This window comes from Sarcophilus harrisii, chromosome X (assembly GCF_902635505.1).
Source record: "Sarcophilus harrisii chromosome X, mSarHar1.11, whole genome shotgun sequence".
Lineage (NCBI taxonomy): Eukaryota > Metazoa > Chordata > Mammalia > Dasyuromorphia > Dasyuridae > Sarcophilus > Sarcophilus harrisii.
This window is the reverse complement of record NC_045432.1, coordinates 12,248,597-12,267,991: the sequence shown is the minus strand read 5'-3', so window position 1 is coordinate 12,267,991 and position 19,395 is coordinate 12,248,597. Positions and strand designations below refer to the sequence as shown.

At 40.0% G+C, this 19,395-nt stretch overlaps 1 protein-coding gene across 3 annotated transcripts in view; it reads left to right on the top strand.

Moving 5' to 3' along the window:
* Nucleotides 1-19,047, top strand: part of LOC100924694 (protein bicaudal D homolog 2) — a 41,696-nt gene extending 22,649 nt beyond the window's left edge. Inside the window, exons 4-9 of one of the 3 annotated variants that reach the window (XM_012553202.3) lie at nt 1,136-1,288; nt 5,970-6,392; nt 13,967-14,977; nt 15,683-15,834; nt 16,654-16,873; nt 17,504-19,047. In XM_012553202.3, coding sequence (XP_012408656.2) covers nt 1,136-1,288; nt 5,970-6,392; nt 13,967-14,977; nt 15,683-15,834; nt 16,654-16,873; nt 17,504-17,509 — 1,965 coding nt within the window. In that variant the 3' untranslated portion in view covers nt 17,510-19,047. The other 2 variants (XM_012553200.3, XM_023506886.2) reach the window with 2 other exon arrangements.
* Nucleotides 19,048-19,395: the final 348 nt, after the last annotated feature.

Genomic DNA, 19,395 nt, shown 5'->3' with positions numbered 1-19,395 from the left:
ACCTGGGCTTTCTGCTTTTACTCAGGCAGTTGTCTTCACCAAGAGACTACTGTTTATTTTTCAGAGACCTCCTTGCTTGGGCTGCCAAGCTAAACTAACCACTTTTTAAAATCAGCTGTTAAATATTCTAACGATCAACTGTGAAAGCTTTAGCTATTCTGATTAATACAGTGAACTAAAACAACCCCAAACGATCCATGTTGAAAAATGCTATCCACTTCAGAGAGGGAACTGATGAACTCTGCATGCAAATTGAAGCTTACTTTGTTACTTTCTTTTTTTTTTCCTTTTGCAACATGGATAATTGGAAATATGGTTGCACAATTTAACCTGCACAATTGATATCCAATTAATGATATTGCAATGTGTGGGGAAAGGCAAGAGGAATCAAGAATTTAGAGCTCAAAATTTTTAAAAAGGAATGCTTTTTATAAACAAAATTATGTAAGTCAAAATTCCATGACACAAGGATTTGCTTTTGCCTATTACTAATGGATTCTGTGTCTGAAGCAGGAGAAATAGCTAAGCCCAAGTTATTCTAGTTCAATCTAAATGTCTATACGGAAGCATTGTGAATTCTAATGCCCTAATAAGTCAGAAGGCAAAAATGAAAATTACATTCCTTTAACCTCAAGTTACTGGTAATTGGTTAACAAGCATTATTGATCGAATATGCTGTACCAAGACCTGTGCTAAGCACTGGGGATGTGAAGAAAGGCAAAAACAGTTCTTGCCCTCAAGGAACTTACATCATAATCAGAGAGGAGCCATGTAAATAAATAGGTAGATACAAGATACATGTGGAGTAGATAGACAGTAACCTTAGAAAGGAAATACCTGAGGGAGGACTGGGAAAGTCCTTCTTTAAAAGACTCGAGTGCCTTGTACCATACCTTATGGTATAACAGAGCCTCAAGAAATGATTGGTGAACAAATAATGTTTATCACCTTCTGCCACATCCATCTGAGAGATTAAGCGTTTTTTAATTGATTTTTTTGTAAATAGAGAAATAAGCTTATCTATTTGTGCTTTTAGATCTAACCTACTGAAGCGTTGAATCGCTTTCTGAAGATGAAAGAAGAAAAATATTAAATCAGAATTGTCCTTTTCGTGATACAGTTTTTTTCTCTCCAGGAGTGTAAATGTATTGAAACTGAAAAAGCCCTATTGAAAGATGAGGTCAAACAATATAAGATGAAAGAATTGCGTCAACTGCAGGACACTGCAGAATTGAAAGAAGAAAATCTTTCTTTACAGAAGCAAATTTCTTGTCTAAAGGAGACCCAGGTAAGTGGGTCTCGAATTCCATCCACTGTAGTTACTGGAAGCTCCGAATGAACTTTGGTCATCTTGTTGTTTTCTTCTTGAAACCCCTGATGGATAGAAAGAGAAAATATTTAATTAAAAACTGTGTACCAAACACTATGCTAAGCACCAGGGACACAAATACAGGAAAAGAAGACAGTCACTTTCTGATTGGAGACGAGAAAACATAGGGAGGTGAAAAGGGGGTTGGGGGGCAGCTAAGTGACTGGAGTCAGGAAGACTTCAGTTCAAATGTGGCCTCAGATACTTATTAGCTATATGATCCTGGGCAAGTCACTTTTCTCTGTGGCCTCAGTTTCCTCATCTGTAAAATGATCTGGAGAAGCAAATGGAAAATCACTCCAGTATCTTTGCCAAGAAAACCTCAAATGGGGCCACAGAGAGTTGCACATGACTGACAAGACTGAACAACAACAGTGGAAGAGGGTTGGGAGAGGACAGAGTTGCTGGGGCAGTGGAACATTCTACAGAGTAAGTTGAGCCTGGAGTAAAGTGAAAATGGCTGGGGTCCCTCAAACAGTGGGCACTTGGGCCAGGGACTCAACCATCAGGAGAACAGTGACCAGTCCTTATGTCACTAGAGCAGAGCTGGAGCTAGGAATTTTTGTGTCTCAAGCAAGGTTTAAAAATTTTGCTCTTGAGGATTGCTCTCCCCTGAATACTTAAATTTATTTTATTAAAAAAAAGCAGAATAAGAAAAAAGAAAAGCAGAAAAGGAATACAAAACAAAATAAAACAAAACAAAAGAACATTGTCATGTGCCTAGCAGAATATTAGGGAGGATTCAAAATATATAACAACAAATTACTAGTTCAAGAAAATTCTCCCCTGAATACCGAGGCACCAAGGAAAATCATGACTTAACAGCAGAAAAAACAAATCCTTCTTTACCATGGAAGATAGTATTGGAAGAGGAACCCTCATTGTTTTCAACTGTTTATCTGCCCTAGACATCTCACTCCAATATGTGCTCTACTGTAGAACATCTTTCTCACTTGAAGTCTTACTTAGAAATGAACTGAGAAAAGATTTGTACTTTTAAGACCTTTGAAAGCAGAGGCACCTATCTTGTTCCTAAGCTTGAGATTAAATTGGAATGGGCTTCTGGCTGTGACCTTGCTCACTATGCTTTTGAATCCCAAGGATAGAGCAGGGATAGTAGGTTCTTCAATAAACTCTTGGGTGGGTATTGCTTCTTGATCAGCTAGTGAATAGGTCGTCTTTTTTAATTTATCTGGCTCTGAAATAATCCATATAATTTTTCAAAGGAAATGCCTAGTATTTTGGGAGGAGCATTTAAAATGATAACTCATTCACCTGCAAGTACTCTGTGAACATAAGGTGCAGAGTCTCAGGGTTTGGTAGGTTTTGTTTCAGATACGATGGTGTTTTTGTTTTGTAGGGTTTTTTTGGATAGGTTGTGAATGGAGGCAGATCATATGAGACCCTTATAGAGCCAGGGATCTCTTCAGTCTCTATTAATTTTTTTAAAATTAAAGTTGTATCAATGCCTCTTTATATATCAGCAATTTTCAGATACTCCTCTCTTCTCTATGCTTTCCTCCACCCCAACATGGCCAACAAGTCATGGATATTTTCATGACTTCATGAGAGATGATGGTATCATGAAGATAACAGAATTTTTATTAAATCTTTTCCTGCCTTAATTGAATTCAGTGTTCATTATGTGCAAGGCATCATGGTAGGGGTAATCACATTCTAAGGACAATATTATTCTCTGATCCATAGTTGATGAGCTGAAATCCTGATATTGATACTAGAAACAAGATTCTAGCCTTTTCTGCTAGTGCCATATGTTTGCTATGCTCTTTGGATACACTTTTTGGTTTTCTGTCCCTATAACCTAGCACAATACTTGACACTTAATGAGTGAGTGCATGTTGAATTTAACCTATTGAGTTCCATAGTGTGGCTCTTTGTACTTGACTAAATGTTCCCTTAGAGCAGTTTTCTGAGACTATTACATAGGTAAAGTCAAGTAGCAGGAATAGATAGATTAAAAGACTCGGGAATAGGGGATCCAGGCAAGAAATGGTCTCCACTGGCAAGATTGGAACTTGATACCAAGCCACAAAAAGCTCCTTGTAGACTTACAGCCAGAGTCAGAACTGGTCTTTGGCTGACTGTCCTTCCAGGGACAAACGGGGGCATCTGACTGGAGTTAAGGGATAATTTTTTTCTTTAAAAAAACTTTTTAAAGTGCCAAACCTAAACACTGAAGAAAATTTGTACATTTCCACATACAAAGCAGAATAAAAAAAGATGGTACTTAGAACATAATATTGAAGCTAAGAATTAGTTTCCTTTCCTTTTAAGATAAATTAATCTTGATATTTTCAAAGTTATCTTGCTTATCTGTGTTTCTGGGTTTTCTTCTGTTCTATTCTTTGCATTTTAAAAAATGTGTCAGACCTCTTTTTTTTTTCCTTATAAACAATCTTATAATCCCCTCCTCTCTCCTTCAATTATGGAAATATTCTGCGCCTTATATATTATTATTCTGACTCTGCTTACCTCACTGCATTAGTCTTCCAACATTTCTTCCTTATCATTTTTTACAGTGCAATGATAATATTTCATAGCATTCGTATACCATAATTTGTTCAGTTCTTCCCCAAATTATGGGCTTTACCTTAGACTGTGAGTTCTTGAGAACAAGAGCTAGGATTTTTGTTTTTTGTTTTTTTTTTGTCCCCTCCCCTTCCTCCTCTGCCATGAGACCCTCATAGAGCCAGGGATCTCTTCAGTCCCTATTAATTTTTTAATTAATAGTGGTTGGTATTTATTATACTGGACTTGACTCTCTTTGTCTCCTGTTCTTTGCCATAAAAAGCACTACTTTAAATATATTTTGTACATGTGAGTCCTCCTCATTCTTTGATCTCTTTGAGCTATAAGCCTGATAGCAGTATCAGGCCTATAAATTGTGACTGAGTCATAGTCACAATTTAGTGACTTTGGGGGCATGGTTCCAGAATGCTTTCTCTCTCTCTTTTTTTTTATTTAAATAACTTTTTATTGACAGAACCTATGCCAGGGTAATTTTTTACAACATTATCCCTTGTACTCACTTCTGTTCCGATTTTTCCCTTCCCTCCCTCCACCCCCTCCCCCAGATGGCAAGCAGTCCTATACATGTTAAATAGGTTACAGTAGATCTTGGATACAATCTATGTGTGCAGAACCGAACAGTTCTCTTGTTGCTCAGGAAGAATTGGATTTAGAAGGTATAAATAACACAGGAAGAAGAATAAAAATGCAAGCAGTTTACATTCAGTTCCCAGTGTTCTTTCTTTGGGTGTAGCTGCTTCTGCCCATCCTTGATCAATTGAAACTGAGCTAGATCTTCTCTTTGTCGAAGAAATCCACTTCCATCAGAATCCATCCTCATACAGTATCATTGTTGAGGTATATAATGATCTCCTGGTTCTGCTCATTTCATTCAGCATCAGTTCATGTAAATCTCACCAATCCTCTCTGTATTCATTCTGCTGGTCATTTCTTACAGAACAATAATATTCCATAACATTCATATATCACAATTTACTCAACCATTTTCCAATTGATGGGCATCCATTAATTTTCCAGCTTCTAGCCACTACAAACAGGGCTGCCACAAACATTTTGGCACATACAGGTCCCTTTTCCTTCTTTAGTATCTCTTTGGGGTATAAGCCTAGTAGTAGCACTGCTGGGTCAAAGGGTATGCACAGTTTGATAGCTTTTTGAACATAGTTCCAAATTGCTCTCCAGAATGGCTGGATGTGTTCACAATTCCACCAACAATGTATGGATGTCCTTGTTTTCCCACATCCCCTCCAACTTTCCGCGTTATCTTTCCCTGCCATCTTAGCCAATCTGACAGGTGTGTGGTGGTATCTCAGAGTTGTCTTAATTTGCATTTCTCTGATCCATAGTGATTTGGAACACTCTTTCATGAGTGGTAATAGTTTCAATTTTATCATCTGAAAATTGCATATCCTTTGACCATTTATCAATTGGAGAATGGCTTGATTTCTTATAAATTAGAGTCAATTCTCTATGTATTTTGGAAATGAATCCTTTATCAGAACCTTTGACTAAAAATGTTTTCCCAGTTTATTGTTTCTCTTCTAATCTTGCCTGCATTAGTTTTGTTTGTACAAAAACTTTTCAATTTGATATAATCAAAATTTTCTATTTTGTAGTCAATAGTGATCTCTAGTTCTTCTTTGGTCATAAATTCCTTCCTCTTCCACAGGTCCAGAATGCTTTCTAAAAGGGCCAGACCAATTCACAACTCTGCTAACAGTGCATTGGTGTGCCTGGTTTCCGTAATAACTGTAATTTCTCTTTGTAGTCATCTTTGACAATCTGAAGGGTATCAATCAAATGGATCAGGGTTGTTTTACTTTGCATTTCTGAAATTTTAAATAATTTAGAGCATTTTATCACATGATTGTTGAGAGCCTGGATTTATTCCTTTGAGAACTGCCTGTTCTATCCTTTGGTTTTTATCTATTGGGATTTGTTCTGAACACGACAATTTCTAGCATAAATAAAATGAAATGTAAATTCAAAACTTATGAACTGCACAAGGTAAATGTTTGGTTTAAGAAAAGACATTTAACTTTCATTTCAGGTGGAGTATGAAGGTTTAAGACGTGAAGTTCAGAGAAGAGATGAAGAAATTGAGCTTAGAAACAGTCGTCTGGCTGAAGTAACTCGACAAAAGGAGATCTCTGATCATCATCTTGAGGAAGCCCTGGAAACCCTCCAAAGTGAACGAGAACAAAAAAATGAGCTCCGCAGGGTGCTGTCTGGGTACATCAACACCTATGATTCCTTGGGGACTCTGCCGATAAATTTCGATGACCTGAATCAGTGTAATGATGATGACTTGGGAATTGGCTACAACAATCAAGTCTTCAGGAACCGCAGAGAAAACATGATGTCCATGCCTCAAAGTAGCAACAGCTCCAGGCCTCAGCCTGGTTTAGTGTGTGATCTTTTGAGTGAGCTCAGTTTATCAGAGATTCAGAAACTGAACCAGCAGCTTCTGCAGGTAGGAGGGGGCTTTTCTGTGTGTGTGTCGGCTAGGCAGCATGAGGATCTAAACATAAATGAGCCTCTTAGAAGAGTTCAGCACTCCAATCCAAGGTGGCAAAATACTTCTCAGAAGTACTCGGCTGGCTTTTTTTTTTTTTTGCTGAGCTGTGTATAGAACTTCATTCAGTGGCATAAATCCGGTGGCGTTAGTATACTTTTGCCTATAGGGCTTTCAAAGGTGAGATAGGTGAGGAGTGCTAGTGGGGCTCAGCAATAACAGAGACTGCAATGATGAGATGCAGATATGATGAAAAGGGACTAGGATATGGAAAGTCAAAGGCTTTTTCTCCACAAATGACTTTTCCTGAAAAAAAAAAAAAGAACAGATTTGGAGCACGTCTTAAAATAAGAGAATGAGAAAAAATGAGAAAACACCTTCGAGGTGGTCGAGGAGTGAGGTGGTCGAGGAGTTGTAACCTTACCTCTCTGAGACTTGTTGCAGAAACAAGATGCCCTCGATTTTGCTCTCCTGACATTTGGAAGATCATGTGATAATTTCTTAGCCATTTGGCAACTCAGACATTTTCTTCAAAGAGAGTTAACTGAAACATCTTGTTTCCCATGCTTCCATGGGTATTTTGACCTTTCACTCATTCTTGAAATACCTTTGAGAAGTTAGTGATTGAGAACAATTGTTCAGCTTTTCAGTTTATAGCAAATGAGGTTTAGGATGAATTGGGAACTGCCTGTTTCCGAGTCTGTTCCACTTGAAAACACATGGCAATAATAAATGTTTTTTGAATTGAGTTGGCAATTATTCTGCCTCATTAAGAATATTCTGGGCCTAACAGTTTTTGTTAATCAAACTGAACTGGTATAGCCCATAACAATAAACAGAATTGTGTCCCAGGATAACATCATTAGATAGATAGACAGATGGCAGAGCAAACATTAAGCTTTTACTATGTGCCAGACACTGTACTAAGTTCTAGGCATACAGATACAAGGAAACAAGACAGCATGTGTCTTCAAGGAAATTTACTTTCCAACGGGGAAAGACTTTGCCACAAGCATAGAGGATCACCTTAGCCTGCCTGCTCTAAAAAGGGTTAGGTTAAAGTGCCAAGAACTTGGGCTTTTAACTAGATTGGATAAAGAAGAATCCTCTATGGGAGGCAGCATGGTATACTAGAAAGAGCCGTATCTCTGGAGTTAGAGACTGCTGGGGGAAGCTGGGTTCGAATCCTGTCTCTGACCTGTGTGAGCTGAAGTGCAATACTTAGTCTTAACCCACCTGGGCCTCTCTTTCCTCCTCTCTAAAATGGGGGGGGGTGGATTAATGATCTTTGAGGTGTTCTTCAGCCTACTAGTAGACCTGTGACTCAGTAAGAGAGAATCTAGTTATGACTAAATAATCTCTTAGGTCCTTTCTAGCTCTAGATCTTGAATTTTTTGAATTTGTCTCTTTGAGGAAACAGGCTTCCTGTCCCTTGTCTGTTTCTGGTAGAATTTGTCTTGGTCTGGCTCTAGTGTCTTAAAAACATCTGAAAAGCACTTTCTCAGGAAATGGTGTCCCCACCATCCCATGACAGGAAAGGTTTTTTGCTAATGATAATGGGACGATTTGCTTCTAACTCGCTGTGTTGTTACAGCTGCTGACACCTCATTTAACAGTGAGTGACTCGGCTTCGTTCAGCTGTATTTCTCTTCTGGTTAAGATGATTATTTTCTAAAAGGATATTTGCCTCTGGAAAATTACTTCCCCTACTCTAAATCATTCCCACATTTGTGGCAGAAAAATGTTCTTCTGCAGCACAGATAATGACTCTCTCTCTACCAAGCCCTTCTTGGAGCCGAAGTCCTGCGACGGAGGCCAAAGGTGCTCTTCTAGCACCGACCAAGACCCATGTGGACTGGCCTCTTAGTACTGAGGAGCCAAGGTCAATGGGACTCAGGTCCGTGCTTAGTTGCACAATTGTACTTAACCACATGTTTCCTCTGCTGTAGCGGGCTATTGTACTGAGACTACGAAGTCGATAAACAGTAAGTATACAGTATGCTAGACGTGGGAAATCCAAAGACAAAAGGGAGAGACTCACTTTTCCTTCAAAGACTTCTCTTCCGTGGGATGGATGAGCAAATATAGAATATGTACAAAAGCATTACCAAGTGATTTGGGGGTGGGGCAGGCCTGACAACTAATGGGACAAGAAAGGGTATGTTGAAAGAAATGTCACTTAAGGGGAACCTTTGAAAAGAGCCTTGTAGAGGTTCCAAGAGGCAAATTTTGGAAGTTGGGGAGAAGAGAGCATTGTGATTCTGGAAGAAAGCCAAAGGCAAATAAGCAAACAAAAAGTACAAAAACCACAGAGAGATGTGAGATAAAATATCATGGTTTGAAGAACAGCCAATATGGCTGGATCCTAGAGGCAGTAAGGGGGAGTGCTGTGTAATGAGCCTGGAAAGGGGTGGGTTTGAACCAAATTGGAATATACTTTACCCCATTAACCCTAACCATAACTCTAACTCTTAGGAGTTTGTATTTGATCCTTTTGGCACTTAGAAAGTAATGGGAGATTCATGGGCAGACCTGTGTTTTGGGAATATCAATTAAACAGCTGTGTGGAAAGGGGACTGGAGAAGATGGATAGATGGCTAAAATATTTATGAAGCATTTACTGTGTGCTATATTAATTGTGCTAAATATTGGGGATACGAATATAAGCCCTCAAGGAATTCCCTCTAATGAGGGAAGACAACACATGGAGGAAATCTGATAAGGGAAGGGGTAGATATATGTATGCAGCAGCATGGTATGGAGATGGTCAAGAAGTGGTATGGAGACCTGGTTCCTGGCAAGGTAAGGCTACAGCTCATATGTCGGAGCCAGAGGACTTAGGTAGGAAGCATAATTCTGGAACTGGGGAGAGCAGGCAAGGAAAGACCATTGAAGAGGCCACTGCAGTAACACAGGCAGGAGATGGTGAAGACCTGCTTGGACTGGGGTACTTGGAAAAGCAGTAGAGGGAAGGGGTATAATGACTAGGATGACAAGCCAACTGGTCACAATTAGCCAGCCAGGAAAGTTCTGGCAGGTATTGTAAGTCAGGTGGGCCAGAGCAGTTCAGATCAAGTAGAGGCTCAAGCAGCCTCCCTAGAGGCTAGACAAAAGTCAGGTTTTAAGAATTCAGGCTACAGGAATAGGCAGGTTAGAAGACTGATGAGAAAAGAATCATCAGGTGATGAGTCCGTGCACTGAGGGTGGGGGGGTTGGTGGGTGTTCTACATTCAAGCAAGGGCTCCTACTAACAGGCTCCCAGAGCAAGCAAGAAAGGAGTCAGAGGCTTAGGAGTTGTTCTATGTACTTGTGGTAGACCTTTGGTTCTTTTTTTTTTTTTTTTTTTTAATAGCCTTTTATTTACAGGATATATACATGGGTAACTTTACAGGATTAACAATTGCCAAACGTCTTGTTCCAATTTTTCACCTCTTACCCCCCCCCACCCCCTCCCCTAGATAGCAGGATGACCAGTAGATGTTAAATATATTAAAATATAACTTAGATACACAATAAGTATACATGACCAAAACGTTATTTTGCTGTACAAAAAGAATCAGACTCTGAATTATTGTACAATTAGCTTGTGAAGGAAATCAAAAATGCAGGTGTGCATAAATATAGGGATTGGGAATTTAATGTAATGGTTTTTTAGTCATCTCCCAGAGTTCTTTTTCTGGGCATAGCTAGTTCAGTTCATTACTGCTCCATTAGAAATGATTTGGTTGATCTCGTTGCTGAGGATGGCCTGATCCATCAGAACTAGACCTTTGGTTCTTACAGTAATTGAAGCCTCAAACAGTTTACTTTAGGTTTGGGTTATCTGGTAGGAACCAATCCAATGCATAAGTAGACATAATTCATTATAAATAGCAAAAAAAGAGGCAAAATGGGAAGTCAAAGTAATGGAGCAAGATGACTTGCTCAGATCCTCTTATTGCTATTGGTAGGATACCTTGAGAAATTAAATATGTCCCAGTACAGCATCATATTTTGATGAGTTGTATGAATATTTAGAAACTTAATCTGTCAGGGCTGTTTTGCTCCAGGATCTATCTCCTGAGGGCACTTCCAGGGTGGAACTTTGACTTCTTATTATCTTCTTAATTGACTGCTGGTTGGCCCTAATTCTCTTTTAAGAAGGAATACTTCTGTCATGGAGGCCATCATGACTTGTGAAGTTTATTATTTCTCTCATTTCCTTCTTCCAGAATTGGAAAATAAATGGCTTGCAATTTTCCTCTATCTTCCTTGCCATATAAAGCTGAGAAGGCCTATGATGTCTTCTACTTGAATGTTTAATATGTTTCTATTATTTGACAGGAACTTCACCTTTAGAATAGAATAAACTACCTGTGTTTATGTTTTCTTTTTTAATCACAGAAGAGCAGTGGAGTGTCTCAGAGCCTAGGAATTAATTTCCGTCATTAAATGATGCTCAGGGTATATGGCAAGGAAGTCTTCCATTTAAGCATTTATTTATTTTCTTTCATTGTTGTGTCGGAAAAGTTCTTTGTCTTTGACTTGGCTTTCACAGCTGCTGTCATCAGTACTTCTGGTATCTGGCCACAGCAGCACCCTCCGAAATAACCTCTTGTTGTTTCTACAGAGGGGACACACACGCATCTATATACACATACACATGAATACACACATGTGTGTACATGTGACACACATATAACACAAGTATGTGCAATGTGATATAGATACATGTATGCATATGTAACGTGCATATATACATACATGTGTATATGTGTTTATATGTGTTTACCCATGCATATATACACATACACACATATAGGAAAATGGCCATCTCCTCTTAACCTGATGCTCTGGGAAGATTAGGAAAGGGAATGAGGGAGAGATCCTGGATTTTAATATGTCTGAGCTGCTTACTTGTTAGCTATTTTTAATACCACGTACTTTTAGATCAGGAAATGACCAAAAATATTCTTAAAATGCCCCATCCTGGGGCTCAAGGCTGACTGACATGATTGAAATGAGAATTGACAGCACAGAATAATGAAGCCTGGACTGCATCCTCTCAGAGCACTTTCTGTGGTTTTTAACCCTTCCTTTTGGTAGACTCAAACTTTGGAATTTGCTTCTAGCAAGGTTGGTACAATTGTTTTTTGTTTGATGCTGTGACAAAGTCAGAACAAAGTAATTATTGATGAATTTTTTAAGCCGGTATATTTTTTTATTCAACTAAAAGAGGGAGAGTTTGAAATCTAGGTAATCATTAGAGAGGACTCTAATAAATGTTGATTATGCTCCTCTTGTGTGCACTGAGGAAGATATAGAATTTAGAGAAGATAGTTCTTTGAGGTCGGGCACCCTTATGTATATAGGATATGTGTTCCTAAGACATCTCTCCAAATAGCTGTACTACACAATGTGACACAAAGACTTAGAAAGTCCACTGCTATGTGAGATTTGTAGAACAAAGTCAATACCCGACTAGGGGAACAAAGACTTTTTGGAGGAGACTTTTTGTTGGGACATTAAAAGAATTCCTTGGACAAATGGGAGGAAGATCATGCTGGGCGGAAGGGCACAAGAGTGCATATCAGGGCCAAGAGGTACTCATCTAGTCTGTTGGGAGCATAGAATGTTTAGATGTAAGTCCCAACAGAATAGACCAGAAAATGGCAAACCATTTAAGTATCTTTGCCAAGAAAACCCTAAATGCTGACACAGAGTCAGATACAATTGAACAACAACAAAAAGGAAAAGGAGTTAAAGGATGACTAATAAAAAGATAAAATCAAGGGGAAGGGGGGGGGGGAAGGGAAAGAGAGCAATTGGGAAAAGACCACTCTAAAAAAAAGAGGCTATGGTGGGCCTTGAAGAATGACAACTAGAAGATTATACTTTTTATTCATTCTTCCCTCTCTCTAAACCATCCTTTATGAAGCTGCTGAAATAATGTTCTTAAGTCACAGCAAGTCTGATCATCATCAGACCAAATCCTGTACAGGGCCCTCTTATTGCCTTGAGGATAAATGACAAACTTTTTAGGTTGGCATTTATGGTTCTTCCCATCTCCACAAGGCTCTGATCTATTCTTATCTCATAATTTCCCCCTTGTCATCTATACCATTTTTTCCACTTGTGACTCCTTTTTGCCCAAGAAATTTTATGCGACCCTTGGTATTGCATTTACTTGATAATAAGTCGTAATTTTGCAGCCCCCACATTCAGTTACATAACAGTTAAGAAGCTTTGATCTATATCCCACCTATACAGTGTTCTTGTATTCAGTACTTCTGGGAAGTTTTTACCTGATTTGTCTAATGCTTAAGATTCTCTTTTTAAAGTTTCTTAGATCAGTTTGTTAGAAGTGTTTCCTGGTCATTACTACCTACTGGAATTTAATAGTCAAGATATATGTTATAGCCTCTCAGCAGGAACCAAAGGAGGATAGGGCCTCCTTTCATATTCATCTGTGCACCCATAGTGCCTTGGAAGATTTTATTTTCATTTTTGCTTTATTTTGTTTTACTTCCTCTTTTCCTTTTCTCTTTCTTTTTTCCTCTTCTCTTCTCTTCTCTTCTCGTGAGCAGAATAATATCATCACCAAATCTCTGCATTTGGAACAGAGAAAAGAGGTGAGAGTAAGTTATTGTAATAATCTGGGTAGCTGACAAGGAGACCCTATATTATTAGCAAGACAGATGTATGAGATGTTTGGAAGTGGAATCAGCAGAACCTGGTAACTGACTGGATAGGAAAAGTCATGAAGACAGAAAAGTCCAAAGTTGGCTCCCAAATTACAAAGCTGGGAGGCTGTGTGTGAATGGTGCTACCGTGGACAAAAACTGAAGTCAGGAAGAGTAGGTGACTTTTTCCCTTCCAAGGAATCACAGGATTTCAGAATTAAAAAGATACCTCCAGATCCAGTTTGTCCAATCCCAAACTCCCAAAGGATCCCCAATGTAGCCTGCCCAACAAGTGGTCTTTCATCCTTTGCTTTGGAACAGCTCTGTCAGCCTTTCCCTGACAGTGAGTCTCTTTTCAACTTCTACCTTATTCCTAATTTGGCCCTCTGGGACCAAATAATAAAGAAAGTCTGAGCTTTCTTCTGTACCACAGCTCTTCAAATACCTGGATGGCCATTTTACCCTATCTCACCCACGTCTTTTCTCCTGCTCATTTCCTTCAACCATTTCTCATATAGCATGAATTCAAGTCTCTTCACTATCCTGGTTGCCCTCTGGATGTTTACTAGCTTCTTTACATTGTGGTATAAAAGCCACAAAAGTTTTCTCCCCTCCTCCCGAATTGAGTCTTGATTGTGAATCAGAGTTCCTTTCATTTTCCCCCCTCTCCTTGATGCCTCCCCCCCCCCCCTTGATGCCCTTTTCCAAATGTACAATGAGGAATCTCAGAGGTTAGACAAATGACCCCTGAGAATTTCTTATCCCTATAGGAATTCACTTTACAATGCGTCTAACGAGGTCATTCAGTTCAAGGCCCAGATTAGAAGGAATTTTAATCCCCGTTCGAAATTCTTTGCTTTGTACCTACAGGTTGATCATGAAAAGTCATCGCTATTAAGTAGTATAAAAGAGTTGCAGGCACAGCTTGATAGTACGAAGGATGCACTGTCCAAACAGCAAGCTCAAAATAACTACCTTCTTGAGCAAATCCAGGCTTTAAACAAACGGTATGGCAGTAATGAAGCGAGTTTGCCTTTTGGAAAAGATGGAGAGAAGAGCAGTGCCAGTGACCTCCATGGCCTGGAACACAGATGTGCGGCGTCAAACTGTTCCCAAGTAGCCAGACTAAAGACAGAACTTCAGGAGCTGCATCAGAAATACCAGGATTTTGAAGCCAAGTACAAACAGGACACAGAAGCCTGGCAAGAAGAGTCTCAAAATCTAATGGAGAAGATAAGGTTCTGGGCCAAATCAGGTAAGCAGAAGCAAGAAATCATTACTAATCTAGAGAATGAACTTCAAGCTTCAAGGAAACGATCATCAGAATTTCAGAGCAAACTAAGCCTAGCCCAGGAGGAGCTACAGGTGATTAGCGAAGACCTGGCCAACATGTATCGCCGCGTCTGTGTCTGCAACAACCTGTTACCTGATCGTGGCTTGTTAGATGGCTATAAAGATGGTCAAGAGACCCTTGTCCACACCTGCAAAAGGCATGCCAATGATGTCATGGCCAGTGTGCCTCTGTGCCGAAGCCACTCTAATGAGCTCTTCGTGAAAGTCTTGTTTAGCCCTGAGACGAGCACCGTGAAAAGTGGCAGCAGCAACCAGTCCGTTAGTGATTCTCCTTGTGAATCTGATGGAGAGGAGTCCGACAAGGAACCTGAGAGTCTCTCCAATCAAATTTCCATCATTGGAAGCCAAGTGAAGCAACTCCAGGCAGCCCTGGCGATATCATTACGCAACAAGTCCCTTGAAGCCGTGTCAACAGAGTTGAAGGATAAAAATGCTCTTGTTGATGAAATAATGAAACTGAAGTCTTTGTTGAATACCCAAAGAGAGCAAATAGCAACTTTGAGGACTGTCTTGAAGGCCAACAAACAGGTAAGTGATAATCCCAGGCATTTTTAACACTACACCGATCTGTAACATTTGGCTCAAGAGCCGAGGCAGAAAGAATAAAAGCTATGAGGACTCAAAAATGATTTTTTTTGTCAAGTTAGGAAAACCAGGCAACTGGATGCAAAGTATCCAAAAGAACACTTTTCCTTTTTCTTTTTGAAGTTAAAATAATCCAACATGTTAACTTTGAAAGATAGAAACAATCAACTCTTTTTGGTTTCTACTGCTTTAAGGTGTTGTTACTTTAACAACATACAAAATTATTTGTCAGTGCCTTGTGCAAATTAATTGTCATATAAGGCCTGTACCGTGCTTCTAGCCCCCAACATGTGGGAAGGATAACTCTAGTGGGTTAACAGTAAGTAACTACCATAATGTAAAATATGTCGAGAAATTAGTTCATCAGCAAGCATTTATTCAGCATTCACTAGGTCTGGTGCCAGGCATTGCACTAAGTTCTAGGCATACAAAAGAAGCAAAAATATGGTCCTTGCCCTCAGGTACTCGCACACTAGTGGAGTAGCCAACACACACACAACCATATACACGCAAAATAGACAAAGGGTAAAGTGGAATATCAAAAGGAAAGTAGCAGCATCGAGGGAGAAGGGAAAGGAAATTGAACCTTCTCCAACTGATAGGGCTTGGCAAATTCTCTATGACAACTCGCTTTTTTTTCTCCTCTAGGCGGCTGACGGTGCCCTTTCCAATATGAAACGCAAGTATGAAGACGAGAAGCTTGTGGTGTCAGAAACCGTGAATAAATTAAGGCATGAATTGAAAATTCTGAAGGAAGATACAGCTACTTTTTCCTCCCTTCGGGCGGTATTTGCCAGCAGGTAAGTTTCAGTTCTCTATTTCAAAAATTCCTCCACACTCTTAGGAACACTCTTCCTGGTTGTGAAGCAACATGGAGCTTGAGCCAAGGGAGAGATTTCTAGTCCTTGATTGCCCTAAAGGGGGCATGTATCCCCAAACTAATCTGTGTACACTTGGTGTATTGGGGGGGGGTGAACCCTGAAACTGTGTCCCCTTTCATCTGTAAAAGAAGGGAGATTTGGGGTCTCAGGCTCCTGGGAGAAGCATGCCTTTTCCAGACAACACCCTCTTAAGTGGTCTCATTCAGTTGGAGATCTTAGCCTGATATGGACTGGCTTGAAACTCCAAGATAAGCAATCTCTTTTCATCTGGACATCTAGGCCTGGGGCACTGACAACATTGAAGGAATCTCATTCAATTGTGAATGAGAGCCCAAGCCTCAGACTGTTTATAAAAGACAACTCTGAACCCCAAATCTTTGCAGAAGTCCGAAACAGGATTATGCTTTGCCAAGGAAGCTCTCTCCTTGGTATAGCTGCCTGCCAGGACTCTTGCCCACTGTGAAAATATTCTCTGCTCAGTGTTATTTCCCTGACAGGATCTTACCCACTGAGAATTCTGTCTTCCTAGCAAAGCTGGCTTCTCAGTGCCAATAAAATTCCCTTTTGCCATACAGACTTTTCGTGCCAACTCTTGTCCCACGAGTGATCCAGTTGGTTCTTGAAGATAAAATGCTGAGTGTGATTGCCTGCTTGGGGACCTGTGCCCGAAGGGGACCGACATGTTTAGGGACAGTGATCTGTGGGAGGTGTTGAATTGCCTTCCCCCTTCTTTTCCAGATGTGATGAATATATTTTGCAGCTCAGTGAAATACAGCAACAGCTTGCTGCTGTAGAAGATGAAAAGAAGACCTTGAAGTCTTTGCTGAGCCTAGCAATTCAGCAGAAACGGGCACTGACCCAGCGCTTAGAGGCACTGGAAGCACAGTCCAATCTGCCATTGAATAGCCAGGCAAAGTTTGGTTCTGAGTCTAAAGGAAGACCATTCAAAAGTAACTGGGTATGACAGGTTGCTCAAATATGAAGCTAGGAGGTATGGTGGGGGGAGGGAGGGGATGGAGGGGAAGAAGGAAAGGGGATGGGGAAGGGGAGGAAGGAGGAGGGAGGAGAGGAATTGGGAGACTGAGGGGTGGAGGGGGGGAAGCTTCCACACAGTGAAGATTGTTCCTAAGGGGAGCTAGCCAGCTCCATTTCCTTGGTGTGTTTATCTTCATATCTCTGAGGGGCCTCTCTTGATGAGATTCTTCTCATAAGTGTGCTTTCAGTCCTTGACTCCACAATTTGTCTGCAATCAAGCTGATGGTGTCTTCCCATCTCTCAGCTCTGTATTTCTTTAATCATCTTACTTAGCCAAATAATTGACTTCTCAGGAACTTTCTAATCTGGCTACTGAATGAAACCTGGCTGGGAAATTATTTAATTGTGATATTACCTTGCCACTTCTATAGTGGTTGTCCCAGACATTTCTCTACTAGCCATAGAATAATATTGCGGTGATGTTTTTGAATTTAGAAAAAAATAAAACAGTTTGGAATTTTATTTCCTAAATTATTGAAAATACTCAGTCACAGATGTAGGCTAGTTTTCATTGCTGTGTTTTTATGTTGTTTTTCCTTCCAACATCTACCAGAGATAAATGAATGGAATAAAGAAAGAAGACCCCCCCTTTTTCCAGCAGAGGGGAAGCAACAGTGTTGACAAGCAAATGGATCTGCACAGAACTGGCATTAAAATTTAAATCATCCAACTTCTCACCTTTAAATGGTTGTCCAAGAGTGTTTGATGTCTTTTGGGAAGATAGTCAATGTGTCATTTCAGTTACAATAAAAATATGTATAATTGTTTTGAAAATACAGGCCATTTAAAATGATGTTTGAGATTGTGTTGTGTTTAAGAGCTCATTCAGCTGAGATATCAGTGGCCCTGCAGTTCCACTTTTGAGTAGTAATGTCCCATGACTCCTTTGTGGAGTACCATATTCCCTGTTCTCATGTTGGTGTGTGAGCCTGTCTCTTTGGAAAATGTTAAAAAATATCGAACCTTGATGTTGCTCCTGTACTATGACTAATTGCTGTTGGCTTTCAAGTCCATTTCAAGCAAGACATAAAACCTTGCATGTCTTTACGTTTACAGGTTAGCTTCTCTATAATTGACATACACTTGGTGCTATTTGTATGGTGTTAGAAATTGTCTGGAAAAGTAGTTTCTATCAGTGTATGAGTGTACTATGTACTGTTTTAAACTTTAAGAAATGTATTTTTGCAAATCCTAAGTGGAACAGATCATTCTAGGAGTATTCAGGCAAAGAGTTTTGTCATCTAAGGCCTCTGAATAAGTGACAAGTATTTGAGATGCTTGGGTAATGCTGAAACTTGCTTAGATTCTTGGGCACAAGGGACTTTTTGGAAAGGGAAGGTTCCAAATGCATGGCTCTTTCTAGATGAAAGCCATCTGAAGCCTGAAGAGGGTAGATTCTTAAGTTCAAGGATTAGTCAAGTTACTCTGGTAAGGGGCTGCTTTATGCAGAATCGGAATAGTATAGTTTTGTGGAAAGGTCTCTGGGTTTTTTTTTTCTTCCTCCAATTCAGTCCCTTCAAGGTTGAGAATTAGCCACCCACAGTTCTTAATGTGATTTTTTTTATATTGGACCCTATATCTTGGGGGAAAAAGATTAAAGATGGGACACTGAATTCTTGCAGAGGATGTTATTTTGGTAACCACCTTTTTAGGCATCTTTAATAAGAGGAAACCCTTTCCTCTTCCTTTTCTTTCTTAAAGTGCATGTTGGGTAAAACTAAACACCTCAAGAGAGTTGGTGACTTGAAGGGTGAGTGGTACTATCAACCACACATCCCCAAATGTTTAGTATTAGTTTATGAGCCTTTGAGTATTTTCAGTACCAGAATGTGTTCTTGCCAGACTATCAGCTGGCTACAATGGGTTGTACAAAGGGTACGGAAAACTCGCTATAATAAAATCAGCCTGGCAAGGGGTAAGAGAATAGTTTAAATGGAATGAATATATATATACGTATATTTTTATTGGAAATTTAAATATCTATTGTTCTTTGTTTATGAAGTAACACTCTCTAAATCTCCCCACTCAATATGATGCATGTTGAAGAATCTTTTGTGTAAAGAACGAAACTCAAATAAATTGTGTTAATTGTCTGCATTTCTGGTTTTCTGTTGTTGTTTCTTGACCTTGGATAGTCCTCCCTCCCTCACATCCAACTCACTCGCATGGCATCACTTCCCTGATGTCAGGGTTGTTTTTGAGAATGAAGGACAAACAACAACCCCGGTGGGTCAGAGGTGGGTGCCCTCCTCAGGACAAGGAAACTTCCTTTCTTCCCCTCCCCTTTCCCCCTTCCCTCCCCTCCACTCCCTTTCCCCCCTTCCCTGCCCACTCCTTCCCGTCCTCCTTCCCTTCCCTTTTTGCCCCTCCCTCCCCTCCCCCTGCCTTCCTGCCTCCCTCCCCTCCCCCTTGCCTTCCTCCCCTTCCCCCTCCCTCCCTCCCTCC